This window comes from Daldinia loculata (genome assembly GCF_022478755.1).
Source record: "Daldinia loculata strain CBS 113971 unplaced genomic scaffold F4817scaffold_14, whole genome shotgun sequence".
Lineage (NCBI taxonomy): Eukaryota > Fungi > Ascomycota > Sordariomycetes > Xylariales > Hypoxylaceae > Daldinia > Daldinia loculata.
Window position 1 is genome coordinate 90,704 of NW_026054868.1, and position 17,251 is coordinate 107,954.

Sequence of the window (17,251 nt, forward strand, 5' to 3'; positions counted from 1 at the left end):
TGAAACAGCACCCTAGAATTATTATTAGGCGCCCTAAGTATGAAACTATGAACTTGTCGTTGCCGAATTATCACCACTTCCTAGTATATAGCCAAAGGAGCAAGGGGGGGCCCTGCCATTTTCATTAGGTATAAAGCATACGTTGGCAGATGAACATAAAGGATTATATGGTTTGATACTGAGGGTACCTAATTTTCTTTATACTGGAATGGCCCTTGTGTAAGCCCGGTTGACTACCTACCTTATAAATAAGAGCCTAAGCTGCATAATATGCACCTGAGGGGTTGACATGTGCCTAGTGTTGTTGCTTATTCACGTCGTTCAATTCTATTCCCAGTTGAGTCTTTAAACAATACCCATTGTCATTGAGCCGCCACTACAAGCGTACAATGACTCTGTCATCAGCTCGAAAGATATAGAATTGAACTTATATCCTACTATCTACCTTTAAATACAAGGTAGCTTTCCATAACTCAAATTTGGCAACTCCAAGGACAGAGAAGATAATCGCCATGTCGGCAAGCGGGCGGTGGCCTCGTGCCCAAGCTCGCACTTTCGGTGTCGAGTTAGAGTTTATAATTGTATGGATATGGGACGATGAACCGGACCCTCATCAAGACATAGCAAGCGATTTGCCTCCTATTCTTAAGCTCCCAAAAAATCTTCGCGAGTCTGGCGTTTCCAAATTAACAATAGATAGGATGGTTTATGATCGGATTTACGATGTTCTAATTAATCATGGTCTACCGGCTCAACGATCGCCAACCCACAATTCTAGGCACGAATATTATGTTTGGAAGGTTAAGCTAGATACAAGCATTAATCTAGAGGGGGATATTAAGTGGTCTGGTATCGAAATGACATCTCCCGCAGAGGCTGCTTTGCCTGTGGCATTCAGCGCAATCCGTTATGCCGTGGATCTAATTAGGTCTACGTATCGTACGGTTGTTAATGGTTCCTGTGGGTTTCATGTTCACGTCGGTGATGGGAAAGAACATATGCCTTTGGAGCACGTAAAGCGAGTTGCTTCGCTATTCTGGGCTGTTGACCCCATTATTGCTCTGCTGCATCCACCGCAAAGGAGGGTAAACTTCTACTCACAAAGCATTCGCGATCGAAGTCCTCTTGCTCGAGGAAATAAGATACCGGACATAATGCACGAGTCTATCCACCAGGAAGAAAGGAATTGTGAACTATATATCGGACGCGGCATGAGGCACGGAGAGCACCCTATATCCTGGAGAATAAAGTATCAGCTTGAGGAGCACGTGGAGGCCTTTGAAGAAACTCGGAAGCCGGATTGTTTCCAGCCATTTTTCTGTAAGGATACCATGGGCCTCCCGGTAGGTATATTAACATCTATCGAGACAGAGCCAGCCCCAAAACTTCACAGATCGGAAACTCAGACTCGTATTGAGAAGGTAATGAAAACAACCAATGATCCCAAAGTTAAACACCCCAATACCCCGTATTCACCAATACACAAGCGTTTCACTCAACGGTTTGTAAGCGGCAAACCCCTACCCGATGTTAAACACAGGCTCATAGACCTCGATGAAAAGGCTAAAACTGACATTGGCGTCTTCGCCGGCGTTAGTGAAATATTTGCCTGCAACAGCTCGTGCATGATACTGTTTCTGCTGGAAACCGAGGAAAGATCCAATTATAACCTTTTCAGGTATAAATGTTACAACCTCATAGATCCTGGCAAGGTCGCGCCGACGATCGAGTTTCGAGAAGCCACGGGCACTATGTCTGGTCAATGGGCAGAAGTATGGGCTAGAATCTGCGTAGGTCTCACGAATTTTGCCATTCACGCACCGGTAGAGGACTACCTTTCCGTACTCCATAACCTAGAACGCGCTGCGTCCCGTGAAGGTCCATATGACGTGGTCGACCTATTGGACGAAATTGGATTATATGCGGAAGCCGCATTTGCGGAGAAGAGGTTGATGCGATATAAGGATGAATGGGGCTTAGAACACGTTTCTGATGGAGGAAAATAAACCATTCTAGGGGTTTAAACAAGCACTGGATTGTATACATGACTCGCAATTATTAATGTTTAGGTTTGTAATATGTAACTGTTTAGTCAATTTTCAACATCAACGTTGAGGTTGAAGCAATAAAAATGACTCTTTTAAACTATCCCTAATAAGGCACCTATTATTATATCTTAGTTAGATACTATTAGCTTAACTATAAGTTATAACTAGTAGTTATAGTTAGAGACAAGTTGTTTGAACAGTCATTCTTGAGAGGCTATTCAAATCCATGTGTTCCCCTTTTTGTTGTGACTTGTTTCCGCCGGCCATCCTAACAAGCGGGTAAAGCCGGAGGTAGTATATTCTTTCTATTCAATACCTATGCCGACTATCTCTATACGCCGGCTTTTATCGGGATTTTCGGTATTGTGATACCCACTCTCGAGTATGCGTGTAAACGACTCTGAAGAGTACAACATCTTAATGCTAACAATAATTAAGTTAATACACACGACTTTCTATCATTGATACAATTTACATACATACTAACTATTCCTATTACTATTCGAAGTATAAAGTTAGGAAATTAGAAACACATCATGGCGGCAACATGGGTTCCGGACGTATCTCCCGACAGTCCATTTTCACTAGCTAATATCCCCTTCGGCATCATCAGCTCGCCGGCTAACCCCGCGCCGCATGTCGCTATCGCCATCGGATCCCAAGTGCTTGATCTAAAAGTCCTATCTTCGTACCCAGACTTTGATGATCTCTTCCCTGCATTGAAGAATTACCCCGGCATCTTCTCCAACTCCACGCTAAATGAGTTTGCAGCGCTGGGCCGACCGGTCCATCGAGAAGTCCGCAGCACTATTCAGAATCTATTATCAGCAGAGACATCAAGGCCGGAAATCTTAAAAGATAATTTGGGACTTCGACAAGATGCGGTACTTCCCCAGCAGAAAGTCAAGATGCATCTGCCTATGAGCATTGGCGACTACACGGATTTCTATGCCGGATTCCACCACGCGTATTATGTTGGTGCCCTATTCCGCGGGCCTCAGGCGGCTCTACAGCCGAACTACACTCACCTCCCGGTCGGCTACCACGGGCGAGCTTCCAGCATTGTCGTTTCAGGCACGCCGATTAAGCGCCCCTTCGGCCAGATTATTACTGATCCGACGGCGGAGCCAAAGCACCCTACCACAGCTCCCTCACGGCGTCTGGATATTGAGTTGGAACTAGGATGCTTTATATCAATCCCGAATGAGATGGGCTCTCCGATCAAAGTGACTAACGCTGAAGATCACATTTTCGGATACGTATTGTTGAACGACTGGAGTGCGCGCGACATCCAGACGTGGGAGTACGTTCCGTTGGGACCCTTTAATGGGAAGAATTTCGCCACAACTATCAGCCCTTGGATTGTCCTTGCAGATGCTCTTGAGCCATTCCGGACCAAGCAGATTGACAACTGGACACCATTGCAGGGGTACTTAAACGAAGGCAAAGAGGAAAATATCTTCGGAATCGAGCTACAAGTTGACTTAGAGAGTATGTATTTTTACCATAATGATGCCCGAGAATTGAATCTAACACAGCGCAGCACCACAGGGTGACTCGACGAGGATATGCACAACAAGCTCGAAATACCTCATGTGGTCGTTTCCGCAGATGATTGCGCATCACACGCTAGGTGGCTGCCCGCTAAGAACTGGTGATCTTCTTGGCTCCGGGACGATAAGCGGACCTTCACAAGGCGAAAGGGGAAGCTTTTTAGAGCTAAGCGAAGGAGGAAGGAAAGATATCATGCTTCAGGGGATGGATGTCCGTCGATTCTTGAAGGACGGCGATAGAATTACAATTCAGGGGGTCTGTGGAGAGCCAGGCCAGAAAGTCGGCTTTGGTGAGTGTACTGGTCAAATACTACAAGCGACACCACAATTATAGCCTTATATTTGTAGCTGAGTAGAACTATAATCTACATCTCCAAAGTATTTAGTATTGGGAATAAATATCAAAATTATTGCGCCAGAAGGTATGCCTCGCGGTAGTAGGGTACATCGGCTTTAGTGTACCATATGTTGCTCCCAGCCCGCTAAATTGTATCGCCGTACGATTTTGAATCGAGCATATATTTTATCCATCGCGTACCTAAATGATTAATGTTTCTAATAGCCGAAAAGGCTTACCTTGTGACCATATGCCAATCTCCTTTGTTTGAGGCGCTTCTCTAGGTTCGCTCAGGCTGTTTCTTGAGTAGCAATGCCATTATGTACCCAATGGAGTGAACAAGAACATTGTTCTCACCCGTAAACTTACATGTGTTTAGGAATTGCTCTCTCTAGTTGAACAATGTCTACTGAACTTATCAGTGCTATTGTTAGTAAACAAGGCCTTTATACCCTACATCGATGACTCTCCCATGGGCATATATATAAATATGCCTAGCTATCTCAAATGCTTTTCACATAGCTACTTTTCTCATACCATCATTCTACTCTCTCGAAGTGCAAGCAATAACAAACTAATATAGAATTATCTTCATTTATTACATAACGTCCTCGAAACATCACCACAATGGCTAGAAACCAAATTCTCCTATTCAGAGAAGCAGGCCAGGAGTATGGCATGGTCCGCAGTTATCTAGGGCACGGCTGCTTCAATGTCCAGGTTCTGGGCGTAGAGGACGATAGTAGCCCGTGCATCATTATTGCAGTGGTTCGAAAACACATTTCCGTAGCGGCAGGCGACATTGTGCTTTTGTCTGCAGATGAATCTACGTCAGAGCATGTTGAGATCGTCAAGGTCTACGAGGAACGTGAGGTTAAAGAGCTAATTGTTCGTGGTGAGATACCTGGCCGTTTTGAGATTGCTCCCGAAAATTAAGTAGCCTACCTCTGATGTGAGGCTAGACAAAGGAGATTTGTTACGATAGAACTTCAAGTACCTATTAACTTAGTCTCTGTTATCTAAGAAAAAAAGAAAAAAAGATAAACCTCCCAAAAAGGGAGAGTTTACTCGTAATTGACATTATATTTTATATTTTGATCCCCTTAAGATATTGGGTTGTGTAAATAAAAATGTGCTGCATTGTTATTCAAAATGGCCTAATAATAATTCCAGTCTCGTAGCTAATAGGTCTGTCACATAAAATAAGCTACACATATTACGTTCGCAGTCACTACAATGCATTCACATATCCAATAACAGCAGCAAGAAGCAATGAGATCTCCAAGTCGTGATATTATTATCAACTTCGCTATGCGGCGGCCAGCCAGCCCGCACAGCCTCGTGTAAAAGACATCAGTGTTGGGACGACTTGATTCGTTATGCCTTGAATAATCCTTGCAAAATGGGGTATCTTGTGTGCTCCAGCTCCAGCTTCGCTTCTCACAGTACTTTCTCACCGCTATGCGTTTCCCTCCGTAATCAGAACAATAATCCGCGCTTTTATTAGGTATACGCATCGCTTTTAGTAAAGACCGATACAGATGTCACCGCGGACTCGGGCTGTCAGGTGGACTTCCGCTTCCAGGTCGAGCTTGATACCGACTAGGAGAGCAGCGGACTTCTGGTTCCCGTGCTCGTCGGTCGCACCCCTCAAAAGTTGGCCTGGAGAGCGTGGGTTAGTGATGTCCGTTGCCTTTGTACAATATATGCTTAATCTTACCTGCTGGCTGGGCTAATCCCACCGAGGTGGGTAGCTTAGGTAGAGCTTGGGCGGCTTGGGAGAGCTGGTTCTGGGGACGACGACCGCCACGAGCTTGGCCGTCTGATTCCGAGTCGCTGTTGTAAGCGACGTTGTTCTTCATGGGGATAGCGGAGGTACTAGAAAACATATGTTAGACCTGATATACCATTCTAAGAATAGGTATTGAGAGACTCACGTGCTAGTAGTGGCCATTTTGAATTAGTTAATAGGATTGATCAAGGGAGATCTCAAAAATATAGAATAGTGAATTAGCGGCGGAGTGGTAATCACGTTGCTAGGTCAGGCCTGCTGAAGAATTGAAGAAGGAAGCTGATGATGATGATGTTGATGCTGGATGATGAGGATTAGTTCTTCACTGTCAAGCTGAGCACTAAGTGTTCTTATATCTTCAAATTTCGACATAGACAGCCCGTTTCTCCAGACTCTCTTATCCCTCGGAGCGGTCGAAACCCAAATTAGTGTTGGGCTGGCCACGACGTAGATCCTGTTGATAATCACGACGATGTAACGCACTCGTCCGACATGGTACGATAGAAGTCGTCCAATTATCCCTTGACAGAGTTACAGCGAAGACTCTCATTGCTTCCCTAGGGCCGGGGATGTGGGTGGACACCTGATCAAAGCGTTGAGCCTCAGACATCAAGGGTCTCGTTTTACCCCTGTCCCGCATAGCAACGCTCAGATCTGATCTGAGAATGGCATGACAAGTCGGAGAATAGAGGCTAGTGAATGGAACGGAATTTCTTTCTTATCAGGACCCTGGAATCGATAAAGTTCTGGATTTTCATTCTTCCTACATACGGTGCATGGTGTATGGTGTATGGCTTGCCGCCTTATTCAAGTACGGCAGATCTCTTACCCCTTTTTTGAAGCATTAGAAGCACGCAATTCCTCCGGACATGTAACATGCAGACTGAGCTTCAATTTGTCAAATGCTATTATTGAACAATTCCTTTGTGAATTGTACGACAACAATTCACTTAGGGACAATGTACCTATAGTATGAGAAGTCGGACATAGCCATGGTTGAAAGGCTTCTGGTATCAAATTACGTGTATTCCCTACCCCGGAATATCCACTATTAGTACGCAAGGCCGCTGTGGGTTGAGGTTAATAAACCCCGTCGAATACCCCTGAACGTCAACTCCACCGTCGCCAACGACGTGGACACGACTTTACTTCAATTTATGTATCTCCACAGCTGTCAAGCTTTGACTCTTGAATATTTACGTGACTATTCAACGATCACGTGGAGGCTCATTCTAAGAAGCAGAACGTGTTATAAATGTCTAATTATTCTGAATAGGGGTATCTTTAATGATTCGCCCGCGAATTATATATGGCGGCTCTATGTATATACTCTATGAACTGTTTACATGCTCTTCCCAGACGGCTTCGTCTTCAACATAAGGCTGTTTATACCCAGGTTCTCTTAACTCATTAGCTTGCTCTTCGAGAGCATCTAGTCTGTCGGCGATGGAGCTGGCTGCTGTGACAGACGCGGTGTCGCTGAGACCGTCGGCTTTCCTAGCCGCGGACCAGAATGAGACGTTGTCGGTCAATACGCTGGGCGAGTGAGGGACAGTACCAGGTGGATGCTCTGCGTGGGAACCGGGGTTGAGGTGTAGATTGCTTAGATCAAGCTGTGCGCCGCCTACATCTGCCTCTCCTGTAGCCTGATATTCTGTAGTGCCTCTATCCTGTTGCGGTGGCCCTTCGTCTCTTCGCTCATTCGTATTAGTCTGTTGCTGTGTACGAAGCATTTCTTGCTTCTCCTCTTCCTCTCTTTGAGTTTGCTCCTTATGCTGTCTCATCTTCTCATTTAGAGTCTGCGCCTGGTTCGGGTCTGGCTCGGGCTTGCGCTCTTTCTTCTCTCGTCGGGTCAGTTCTACTTCGAGTACTCTAGTTCCCATTGGGACTTTAGTTGTTAAGCCATCGTCGTCGCGGTCGAAATATAGCGCCCAGACTCCCGGGAACTCCTCAACTGCAGCAAACCCTTCCCAGCCTTCTAGAGTCATGCGCCGGTCCTGCCGGGTGCAATCGAATGGTCCTGTTATATGGGGTTGCGCATCGGCGCGGACGCCATACTTCACTTCGTATGTGTCCTTGTCGACATATATCCAGTTCAGCATTGGTGGGTCGTCGCTTATAGTGCTAACAATACCCTCGTATGTTTTGTCAGGGTATGGTAAATAATATCCTGCAAACGGATGTCCACTGCTTGTAGTATTCGCCGCATTATCGTCCGCAGATAGGTTCCCAGTGGTAATATAGAGCTATTATATTCTGCGTAAGTAACACTTCGCGATGTTCATATTATCATGAATGCTTTACCTTGTTATCCTTTAGAACGACTATCTTGCCATTTATATCTCGACTGCGGATTGACTGCTTCACGCAAGAAACGACAAGATTGCAACGACGAGCTCGGTGCTCTTCCCGTTTATTCTTGGACTGACTTTGTCGGATTGCCTCTTGTGTTCCTAGCAGAGCAGGGGCAATTGTGAGCGCCAGTAGCATAGGTATAGCCATGGCGACTTCTTCGAGAGCTTCTTGAAGTGTCTTCCCTTGAAATGTAAAAGTCTGTGAAGTATGGATATTTGACGACATTAGTTTTCGTATTGAAATAAGAGGTGTTCAAGTGCTGTATGGAGGGATGTAGGAAGCAAGAACGGGCAAAGGCTATGACTGGTAAAGCTCACAACGGCAGATTCGAGGTAAGCAAAAAAATATTGTTTCTTACAATATTCAACGAGTTTTCGTAAAATACGATAAAAGCTCTAGAATCAAGATGGGGCACGTTCATGGATCCCCTGTCGTGGTTTCAGATGCGACTCTGTTCGGGGAGCTCTGTGGACTGGGCCCATATCATATGTTTTCCAGGACCTTGATGTCTCAGCCCTTCCCCGTGTATCTAAAATCATGCGTTTACTTCCCCAATCTCACCTTCAACAGTTGTTTTTTTGATCATGAGTTAGCTGCTGGCAGCTCGCCGTCAGTTCTACGATCTGAAATTGTAATAACTAATCCGTATACTGTACTATGATCTTCATCATTCAGTATACTAATTTCTAAATACGGCTGGTACGAATTAAATAGGTGTGTGGTTAGGATATGATGTAATAATATTCAACGCTGTTGAGGAAATCATAATGGTCGCGGATATCCTGCACTCTCTAGCCAACAACACCGACGACTCGGATGGCGTAGCGCAGCTCGTCGTGACGGCACTTGGATCAGGTGGGAAGCACTACATCTGCTGGAAGACTCATTCGGGTGAATACAGGCAGCGTATGTTTCTAATATCAATCATCCAGTATTATTCATTTTCTCACTTTCGTTGAAATATAGGATCTCACGGCCTCCCAAGGCGCTTAGAGGATTGGCTGTTTCCAGTCGATGGTAGCACGAGAGACTTTGAGACTTTACAAGTGATACTCTCGGGGGAGGACACGTTCTGGGCGTCAGATAGGAATGGCGAAGTTCGGAGCGAACCTGCGGGTCCCCAGCAACAGATGCTCCGACGAGCTCTGACGTTCAATGGCGGAAGCCCTTCTTCGGGGACCAAGAGGCGGATGAGCAGAGCACGAGAGCTATCAGGAGGCGATACGGAACGGCCACGATCGAGCACGTTACCGTCTATGTCACCGACAGTCGATCATCTACCCGGGCCTCACCTAAAACCAGAGCCGGCAGCCCATAGCCGGTCATCGTCTGCGGACAAGCTACGCCGAATATCTCTCGTGCCACTTGCTTTCCACCGACGGGAACGGTCATGGGTTACGCGCCCACGCAGTTTAATATACAGCAGTGAAGATTTAGGTGTGCTTAAAGAGCAGCCGAGCCCGCAAGGCTCGAATACTCCGCCAACACCAGTGAAACCTGCAACTTCGACAGATACCAAGCCTCCGGGCAGTCATTGCACCTGCAGTTATCATTATAGGGGCACTGCGGATGTACATAAGCCCGGATCAACTACAAACGTCAAACCCAGGACGAACTATGCGGACGCCAGCGTCCAAACAGATCCTATACCCGACCCCGAAGTAGATGAATTCAGATCAAATCGGCAAAGGAATCCTAACCATCACCGCCGACGAGAATCATCCTACTCTGCTGCAAGCACAACCGACTCCTTTAACTCGTCGTCTTATCCTAGTAGTAAGCGTTCGAGCATCGAAACCGTTACGACACAGCCCGACCTCGGAGACTGCCATCTAGATTCCAGAGGGAAATATAACGGAAGAGGATGGCAACAGCCGCAACAGCACTGGGAACAGCTGTCGAATCCCGTGGCAATGGGTCGGATGCAAGCTTATTTCCGCTCTTCAACGTACATACTCGGGGCTGCTCTTCAGCCTCAGGGGTTGGCATAGGGTAAATTTGATTTCGTACTTGCACGCATTACCAACAACTCTGCAAAAACACAAGGGCCACGGCAAAGCGAGGGTTATAGGTATAAAATGTCATCTACGGAGGCGGGCGCTTCTTTTTTTACTGTATATTTTTAATCACTGGCTTTCCTGGGGCTATTCATATGTACAAAGATAGATAAAAATTCGGCAACTAGCTGTGAATTGCATTTTATTCGTTGAATATTTTACCCGTTGAAGTCTATGGGGGCTGATTATACTCAGCTTCGACCACCATTTTATATTGGAGAGCCGTGAAGTAGTAATAAGTAGTAAATAATCATACCGTCAATGGGAGTAATTCTCTAGGTCTATTCTAGTGCCTACGCGCGACTATAACTAACATCTAATCTACTTTTCCTTTCGCACCTTTTAATTTTCCTACTAGTTTCGCAACAGCTGCGATGATCTTATTCTTCAGACCGGCATTAATCTCGGGGCCCTCATCAGCCCCTACAAATCGTCGAATTAATATATTGTACAAGCCACCGAACGCAAGGGCAATAACCGTGCTTGTAAAGATGATGACATTATACGGCATACTGAAGTCTGGTGTTGGCAGGCTGAGGAGGAGGGACGTAGTCCGCAGGTTTGATGTCTTCTGTCGCGCCAATGGGGCGTCTGGGGATGTGGAAGGCAAAATGGTTATGATAGCCGCGGCAACATCGAAGCCGCGGTTGGCGTCTGGTGGATATTCGGTGTACCGTAAGATGGATTTTTCAAAATCGTACGTAAGAAAAACTGTGCTGGCAGGTGGAATGCGCATCCGAAGTTCGAGCTGTGTTCCTCGGACACGGTCCAGAGCCGGCCGGTAATAAATCTCCTCGATGATGTCATTCTTGGACCCCGGTACTCCATTGATATGAGTTGTAAGTGTATGAAGGTAGATTTTCATAAACCAAGGTAAACTCTCCATATAAAAGAATTCAACCTCTGTATCTGGGCTTGGATTAGTGAGGATGGTCCTTACACCTCCACGCTCGTATCCGTGGCCTGTAAAGCTACGCTCCGCATATAGAAGCGGAGTTTCGGGCTCGACAATCTCGTCGGCGTTCGTTTTGGGATGTTCGCCTTCTCGTGACATATGAGGAAGGATCATTGAGAAATCAGATTCTAGTGGAACTTGGTAGCATCGTGAGAGCCCATTTGGATTTTTGATCTCGCTCGCACCAGCAGTTGTATATATATCCCTGCGATGAGGAACTTGGATACAGACAGGAGGGACCTCTGGGTCAGTCAATGGGCAAGCTCCCTTAATTGTCTTGCCAAAGATTTGGTCGAGCGCCCACTCTTGACCCTCTGCATAGTCGGTAGGGAAGCATGTGTCTCCAGAATGATATGGTTTTGACGAGTTACATTTCAGCTCATGACCCGGTAGAGGTCGCGGTATAGGGTTATCTGCGTCGTGTTAGAGCTAAGGTGGTACACGAGACAATGGTATTCTTACCCCTAGGTCGTTTAGACCTTTCGATATCCAAAACCATATCGATTGTTTGCTCAATCTGCAGCACACATTCTTGACCATCCGGACACAGGGGTCGAATATCGATCGCCATGCTCTGCCAGGATGCGTCGAAGAGTTTGTGCCCATCGAGTAGAGTCGATATTCCGGCCTTTCCCTTACATGGCAGCAGCTTCAAAAACGGCGTCAAGTTCTCCGTACAGACTACTTCCCTTGGCAGCACACCATGTAGTAATTGCATGTTAGCCAAGGTGGTGTTCGAGTGGTCTCCTTCGGGTTGGAAGGACATGACTGGGCGAGTCGTTCTAGTTTCGTCGATGAAGTTTAGCGAAGCGCAGAAGAGGCCGGATAGTGCGTTTGTTAGACTCAACCACTTTCGACTGGCCCTATCAGTAAGTAGGATCAGCATATAAAATCAAGATCCAGATCTGTTCTTTATAGCATACTCTTCGTCAGTGTCTGCCTCAAGCCACGCCCATAGCTCGACGCCTGTTCCACCCTCCTTAGTACCCTCCCACGGCCTCGCTCCCCAGCTCTCGGCATCCCATCTTCCTAAGCTGAACCTCAGATGTAGCTCTCTTGTTCCCACATGTTGTAATATTTGTCCTAGAGATCGAGGAAAGTATTGAAAATTGTGCGCTTCGAATTGCGACAAAGTGGTGTTGGATCTGAAGTTGAAACTGGCGAGAATGGTAGATTGAGGCAGCGGTTTAAGAATTAACTGTTCGTAATAATCGGAAGCAAGAGCAACAGTCCAAAACAGAATCGAAAAGGGTATTAAGTAAGAAAAGGAATAACGCATTGTGGCCGTCGATAGTCCATGAGGACGACCGATTTTCTTTTTATGGTTGGTGGTTGTAAATGGTAGTTTTGATACGTCGATTATTGGATGCGAGATCCAGCAACGTGGAATAATTTCAGTGAGGCTACAGGTACAATAAGGTACCTAACTGTTAGTCAGATAAGGGACCCCTGGCCGCTTGCCTGGCTCCTGTGCCCCTGCCGAGCCCACCAAGCAATGCAAGCTAAACCCACTAAAGGTGCCTAAGAATGACCTAATTGGTCCCCGCAAATATCAATCTTTGGAAGCTACTTTTCTCTAATGCCAATTAATTCAGCCCTGTTGCCATCGTCCATACATAGACTTTTTCACAATCACGCCAATACCAACTATCACCAGCCTTTTCCAGATAACTCACCCCAAACAACCAGTAAACTCGCTCTAATATAACTAATCTAACACCTTTCAATTTGAACTTCGCAAATGGCGGCAGAGCAAAGAAAGCTGCTTGGTAATACCAACTCCAACCTCTCCTATTTCAGAACCGTCTGGCTAACTCTCATCCAGAGCAGCTCATGGGCGGGCCACAAACGTCGCGCTCATCCCAAGTCTCCCTAACCGACCCCAAGGTCTGCCGTTCCTACATCGTCGGCACCTGTCCGCACGACCTATTCACCAACACGAAACAAGATCTCGGGCCGTGTCCCAAGATCCACGCCGAGTCGCTGAAGACCGAGTACGAAGGCCTACCCGAGCCCGCGCGCCAGAAGTACGGCTTCGAGATCGATTATGCTCGTGACCTACAGAAGTATATCGAAGAGTGCAACCGGCGTATCGATGCCGCCCAGCGCCGCCTCGAGAAGACCCCCGACGAGATCCGGCAGACCAACGTCCTGCTCAAATCCGTCTCCGACTTGAGCTCCACCATCAACTGCGGGCTGCAGGAGGTGCAGATACTCGGCGATCTAGGCGAGGTCAGCCGCGCGTATGACGAGTTCTTCAAGGTGCGCCAGGCGGCCCAGGCCAAGATGGAGCGCGAGCGCGAGCTCAAGACCCTGGCCGACACTAGCGGTCCGTCAGGTCACCAGAAACTCCAGGTCTGCGACGTGTGCGGCGCGTACCTCTCGAGACTAGATAACGATCGTCGGTTGGCAGACCATTTCTACGGCAAGATGCATCTAGGATATGCGCAGATGCGGAAAACGTACGACTCCCTGCCTAAAGATATTAGAGGACGTCCGCGCCCTTCGCTCCAAGACGACGGCCCCATGCGGGACGAGGGCTACGGTGACGGTGGGTGGAAAGGAGGGCCTAGGGGGCCTAGACGTGGCGGATATGGAGGTAGGAGTGGCCGTGGTTTTCGAAGCGGATGGTAACGCAACGGCGACATCAAAGCATGTGAAGGAGTTATTGGCGTATGGGCTTCAGTGGTCAAAATTAGACATGATATCACTATGGACAGGCGCACATAAAATACTTCGATTGGTTCTTGATAATAGAAGCCTTTTTGCTTTTATTTGGCTTTTCTGGTATCTCTAATTCTCATATGCCTGGGCGGTGTTGCGCGAGCCTGTAATCCAAACTTCCCATCTCTGCAGATTATCCTTAGCGTACACTCTATTGGGCATTCTGTTTCTTTTTTTCTTCTCTTTTTTTTTCTTCATACCGCACTCTCTTAAAAAGGGACGCTTTAAGCCCCAGGCTTAGCGTCCAGAGCGGCCATCTCATCATCCCATTTTCCAACCGGCGAATTAAGCTCAGGTAATGGGACAGAAGAATTCGTCGCAGCTATCGCGTTGTTCGTCGTATCTAGCTTCTTGGCTGCTGGCAAAGCCGGAAAGTCTTCTGCGGTGGGAGGAGCTTGTGCTGCTTTTTGCGATTGGGGTTTGTTGCCGTTTTGTGTCGCCGTTGTCCCTGACGTCTTATAAGCGCCACCCCTTTCGCCGTCATGGTTAAAGCCTCCTCTACCTCCTCTACCACCGCCTCTAGTTGAACCTCCTCTACCGCGCCCACCGCGCCCTCTTCCTCTAAAATCGTCGGGGCCAAACTCCCTAGGGATTGCGTCATTATCCCTCTCCGCAAATCTACTCCCAGCTATACCGCCATTGTTACGCGCGCCACGAATACCACCGTTTGCGCTCCGGAAGCCAGCCCTTCTATCTCTCTCTTCTTCAAGGTTTTTACCCTCGTCCCAGCTGCCACCTTCCTTGGCGCCCATAGCCTTGAGTTTCCGCTCGCGATTTGCGGCGCGCTCGTCATCCATACGACGCCTCTCCTCCTCGCCTCTACGACGTCGCTCGGCTTCCTCGGCCCGACGCCGCCGCGCCTCTTCCATACCTTTCTCATAAGCGAGAGCGTGTGAGCGACTGTCGCGCTCAGCTTGCTCGAACCGGCGCGTCTTCTCTGCATTTAGGATTCGCATCTGTTCCATCTTACTCGCGAGCTCGGACTCGGTCAGCTTCTGACGAGGATTTGCGCCAGACGCCAGCCGGTCCGCGAGCGCCGTATTCTGCCCGAGCTTCACGGTAGCCGCTTGCGCTTTCTTGTCGCTACCCCCGCTCCCGCCACCACCACTACTGGTACTTTTAGCTGGAGACTCCTGTTGCTGCGGTTGTTGTTCCTGCTGCTGCTGCTGCTGCTGCGAATCTACCGCTGCGGGTTTCGGTGAGTGCTTGCGCGGTCGCGATTGATGATGTGAGGACGACGGAGGCTGCTTCGCATGTCGCGATTGATTGAGAGATCGAGGTATATGAGGGGTTGGAGTAGGTTGAACTGCCACTGTGTTAGGTTGCTCGGAATTCGCAGACGGTAATCTATCCTCGACTACCGGAGGAGCGCTCGATTCATTTTTCGTCTCTATCTCGTTTTCTCGGGTGACCACAGGTTCGAATTCGTCCGCAAACAGATCATCATCTGTGCGTCCGTTGAATTGGTCGTCCATGGTAGGTTAGAGCTAGCTGTTGGATAATAAATTTATAAGTGAGATGAGAGCAAAGTAAAGCAATAAAATGTAGCCAACGAAGAATAAAGCAAAGCAATTGGTTTATGCTAAACTATTGGACTAATGTTTAATAGTTCTTAACGACACGTTGGGATAATGAAGGATAAAAAGTCGAGCCCCGCCACCTGATGTGCTTTGAGAACGGGCGGGCGCATAATCCACCTTCCCTCAAGACGGGCAGCTGCCCAGAAGATTTAAGCGGAGAAAGTGCCGGCCCGCTTCCCCAGATGACGGACGGGAATAAGTGGATTCCATCCATGGAATCAGCCTTAGAACTAAAAGATATTGTCCAAAATCATCGAAAATATCATCAATGGTATAACCTCACTTCAATACCATTAATATTACCTAACGTATTGGCTATGTGACATTATCCCTTACTTTGACATCAAGCTTACTGCTTACTTATTCTTCTTCGGCATATGACTACGCCTAATTAGTTGGTGTTCATGGGGAAGATAACTACAAATTCGCTTCAGCCTGTTGTTTTTGGAAATGTTCAAAGTCAGCTAAAGCGCAACATAAAATTAATTTTGTATAATAATAAAGGACTCCTCGCAAAAGAAGCTATTTACGCAGTCTAGCAACCAATGAGACATGCGTATATAAAGAGTCGAGCAGTATATCTTTCTTAGGTCTGACGATTCAACCGTGTAGCTCACAGAGAACCTGTTGGCAATCTCTTCACAATGACTTCCTTTAATGTATCAAAGTTTTCTGCGATTTCAAGTCCATATCTTTGACATATAATCTGGACGTTTCCCCTCTTCTTATACCCCTCAGGACACACAACGATAGCCTTCTTAGCTCTCGCGCAAAGCCCAAGCTCAAGCAGGCTGATGGGTGCTTCGGTTGCCGGGTGGAAGAATATGACGACTATATGGGCCTTTTCCTGCATGTCGAGTTCCCATTCTACCTGTTCTCGAAAAGGTTCACATGTAATATCCTCTCGCCAGCTTGAGTCCCAATCCGATCGATACGGATTGATGACGGTGAGGGGCAAATCCGCGAGAGATTCGGTTAACACCTCGCGCCAGTCCCGGGTATCGTCTGTCCTAGTAGTGGTACCGGCCAGGAAGATAGACATGATGCCGTTGTGATCTACCCTTGACGGCGCAAGTATAATTTGGTTTCGGGGGTGAGTTTGCGGCATCTTGCTGATTTTCACGTGTTAGGCTGGTTAAGATGAATTGATGATCAGACGAGGCTCTGGATCGACAGGTCGAACTGCTAGTGATGCTACATACGGTTGGCACAGCCATACATCCAGCTAGCCATAGCCCAATTAATAACAGGTGCCTCAGCCTCGCAGCATCAACTCAGCTAAGCGACATTTACATGCTACCGTACATATAACGACCTTCGCCTATAGTACTTCGCATATCAAATATATCTAACATTTCAAACCTACTAGCAGTCAAAATTTGGTACTAAATTATTAACATACCAGCATCTCCCTTCGAGAGTATCAAGTATACCTAACATAGTAGGCATATATCATTATGATTCTAAAGATGCTCTCAACGAACCCGAGCTCCAAATAGTCTTTCGCTTATACCGAATTTTATAGATATAGCTTTATGGTCCTATCTATCAACGCATGCGTCGCGCAAAGAATAAAGGAATCCCACTTGATTGGCGTATATAATTCCATGTCTACCTAAGACAATACGGACGTAAATGATAAGCTCGTGCGTTTACACAACCCAACATCTGATATGTTATCTACCCTATCTACGGTGGCAACAAACAAGATCCCCGCCATTTGGAGAAGTGGATATGATAAGCCATCCCATTCCAGACTCCCCCCCATTGTCCCCCCTGGCTCATCTATCCCTCTCGTTGGCGGGTGTCGGTTCAAGATTACCGAATACATAGGAGAAGCCACCAATACT

At 47.2% G+C, this 17,251-nt stretch overlaps 10 protein-coding genes across 10 annotated transcripts; 5 read left to right on the top strand and 5 right to left on the bottom strand.

Moving 5' to 3' along the window:
• Positions 1-361: 361 nt before the first annotated feature.
• F4817DRAFT_364011 (putative amidoligase enzyme-domain-containing protein) lies at positions 362-2,006 on the top strand (the record flags this gene model as incomplete). The annotated part of the gene is made up of 1 exon (XM_049306703.1): positions 362-2,006. Exon 1 carries the CDS (start codon positions 513-515, stop codon positions 2,004-2,006), a length of 1,494 nt encoding a protein of 497 aa, XP_049160662.1. The 5' UTR covers positions 362-512.
• A 462-nt stretch (positions 2,007-2,468) lies between these two features.
• F4817DRAFT_332344 (Fumarylacetoacetase) lies at positions 2,469-4,022 on the top strand. The gene is made up of 2 exons (XM_049302639.1): positions 2,469-3,539; positions 3,592-4,022. Exons 1-2 carry the CDS (start codon positions 2,585-2,587, stop codon positions 3,933-3,935), a joined length of 1,299 nt encoding a protein of 432 aa, XP_049160663.1. The 5' UTR covers positions 2,469-2,584; the 3' UTR covers positions 3,936-4,022.
• Positions 4,023-4,565: 543 nt separating this feature from the next.
• Positions 4,566-4,874, top strand: F4817DRAFT_314223 (uncharacterized protein; the record flags this gene model as incomplete). The annotated part of the gene is made up of 1 exon (XM_049300369.1): positions 4,566-4,874. The coding sequence occupies one exon, from the start codon at positions 4,566-4,568 to the stop codon at positions 4,872-4,874; it is 309 nt and encodes a 102-aa protein (XP_049160664.1).
• Positions 4,875-5,228: 354 nt separating this feature from the next.
• On the bottom strand, positions 5,229-6,166 carry F4817DRAFT_332345 (uncharacterized protein). Its single transcript, XM_049302640.1, has 3 exons — positions 5,876-6,166; positions 5,659-5,816; positions 5,229-5,600 (listed from the first exon to the last, which is right to left on the bottom strand). Exons 1-3 carry the CDS (start codon positions 5,890-5,892, stop codon positions 5,461-5,463), a joined length of 315 nt encoding a protein of 104 aa, XP_049160665.1. The 5' UTR covers positions 5,893-6,166; the 3' UTR covers positions 5,229-5,460.
• Positions 6,167-7,061: 895 nt separating this feature from the next.
• Positions 7,062-8,529, bottom strand: F4817DRAFT_364014 (uncharacterized protein; the record flags this gene model as incomplete). The annotated part of the gene is made up of 3 exons (XM_049306704.1): positions 8,444-8,529; positions 8,035-8,283; positions 7,062-7,976 (listed from the first exon to the last, which is right to left on the bottom strand). Exons 1-3 carry the CDS (start codon positions 8,504-8,506, stop codon positions 7,062-7,064), a joined length of 1,227 nt encoding a protein of 408 aa, XP_049160666.1. The 5' UTR covers positions 8,507-8,529.
• A 156-nt stretch (positions 8,530-8,685) lies between these two features.
• On the top strand, positions 8,686-10,184 carry F4817DRAFT_48174 (uncharacterized protein). Its single transcript, XM_049307528.1, has 2 exons — positions 8,686-8,991; positions 9,052-10,184. Exons 1-2 carry the CDS (start codon positions 8,853-8,855, stop codon positions 10,074-10,076), a joined length of 1,164 nt encoding a protein of 387 aa, XP_049160667.1. The 5' UTR covers positions 8,686-8,852; the 3' UTR covers positions 10,077-10,184.
• An 86-nt stretch (positions 10,185-10,270) lies between these two features.
• On the bottom strand, positions 10,271-12,468 carry F4817DRAFT_332348 (Gpi16 subunit, GPI transamidase component; the record flags this gene model as incomplete). Its single annotated transcript, XM_049302641.1, has 3 exons — positions 12,021-12,468; positions 11,560-11,960; positions 10,271-11,510 (listed from the first exon to the last, which is right to left on the bottom strand). Coding segments are annotated over exons 1-3 (1,804 nt in total), but the record flags the coding sequence as incomplete, so codon positions are not given.
• A 213-nt stretch (positions 12,469-12,681) lies between these two features.
• F4817DRAFT_48179 (LUC7 protein) lies at positions 12,682-13,888 on the top strand. Its single transcript, XM_049307529.1, has 2 exons — positions 12,682-12,866; positions 12,923-13,888. Exons 1-2 carry the CDS (start codon positions 12,839-12,841, stop codon positions 13,729-13,731), a joined length of 837 nt encoding a protein of 278 aa, XP_049160669.1. The 5' UTR covers positions 12,682-12,838; the 3' UTR covers positions 13,732-13,888.
• Positions 13,889-15,502, bottom strand: F4817DRAFT_48180 (uncharacterized protein). Its single transcript, XM_049307530.1, has one exon. It carries the CDS (start codon positions 15,294-15,296, stop codon positions 14,046-14,048), a length of 1,251 nt encoding a protein of 416 aa, XP_049160670.1. The 5' UTR covers positions 15,297-15,502; the 3' UTR covers positions 13,889-14,045.
• A 367-nt stretch (positions 15,503-15,869) lies between these two features.
• F4817DRAFT_48191 (uncharacterized protein) lies at positions 15,870-16,763 on the bottom strand. Its single transcript, XM_049307531.1, has one exon. The coding sequence runs from the start codon at positions 16,507-16,509 to the stop codon at positions 16,015-16,017; it is 495 nt and encodes a 164-aa protein (XP_049160671.1). The 5' UTR covers positions 16,510-16,763; the 3' UTR covers positions 15,870-16,014.
• Positions 16,764-17,251: the final 488 nt, after the last annotated feature.

Coding starts and splice junctions, on each gene's coding strand:
- F4817DRAFT_332344 (XM_049302639.1), top strand. CDS start 2,585: ATGGCGGCAACATGGGTTCCGGACGTATCTCCCGACAGTCCATTTTCA. Junction 3,540..3,591: donor GCTACAAGTTGACTTAGAGA/GTATGTATTTTT, acceptor AACACAGCGCAG/CACCACAGGGTGACTCGACG.
- F4817DRAFT_48174 (XM_049307528.1), top strand. CDS start 8,853: ATGGTCGCGGATATCCTGCACTCTCTAGCCAACAACACCGACGACTCG. Junction 8,992..9,051: donor TTCGGGTGAATACAGGCAGC/GTATGTTTCTAA, acceptor GTTGAAATATAG/GATCTCACGGCCTCCCAAGG.
- F4817DRAFT_48180 (XM_049307530.1), bottom strand. CDS start 15,296: ATGGACGACCAATTCAACGGACGCACAGATGATGATCTGTTTGCGGAC.
- F4817DRAFT_332345 (XM_049302640.1), bottom strand. Junction 5,601..5,658: donor GGGATTAGCCCAGCCAGCAG/GTAAGATTAAGC, acceptor CACGCTCTCCAG/GCCAACTTTTGAGGGGTGCG.
- F4817DRAFT_48179 (XM_049307529.1), top strand. CDS start 12,839: ATGGCGGCAGAGCAAAGAAAGCTGCTTG. Junction 12,867..12,922: donor AGAGCAAAGAAAGCTGCTTG/GTAATACCAACT, acceptor ACTCTCATCCAG/AGCAGCTCATGGGCGGGCCA.
- F4817DRAFT_48191 (XM_049307531.1), bottom strand. CDS start 16,509: ATGCCGCAAACTCACCCCCGAAACCAAATTATACTTGCGCCGTCAAGG.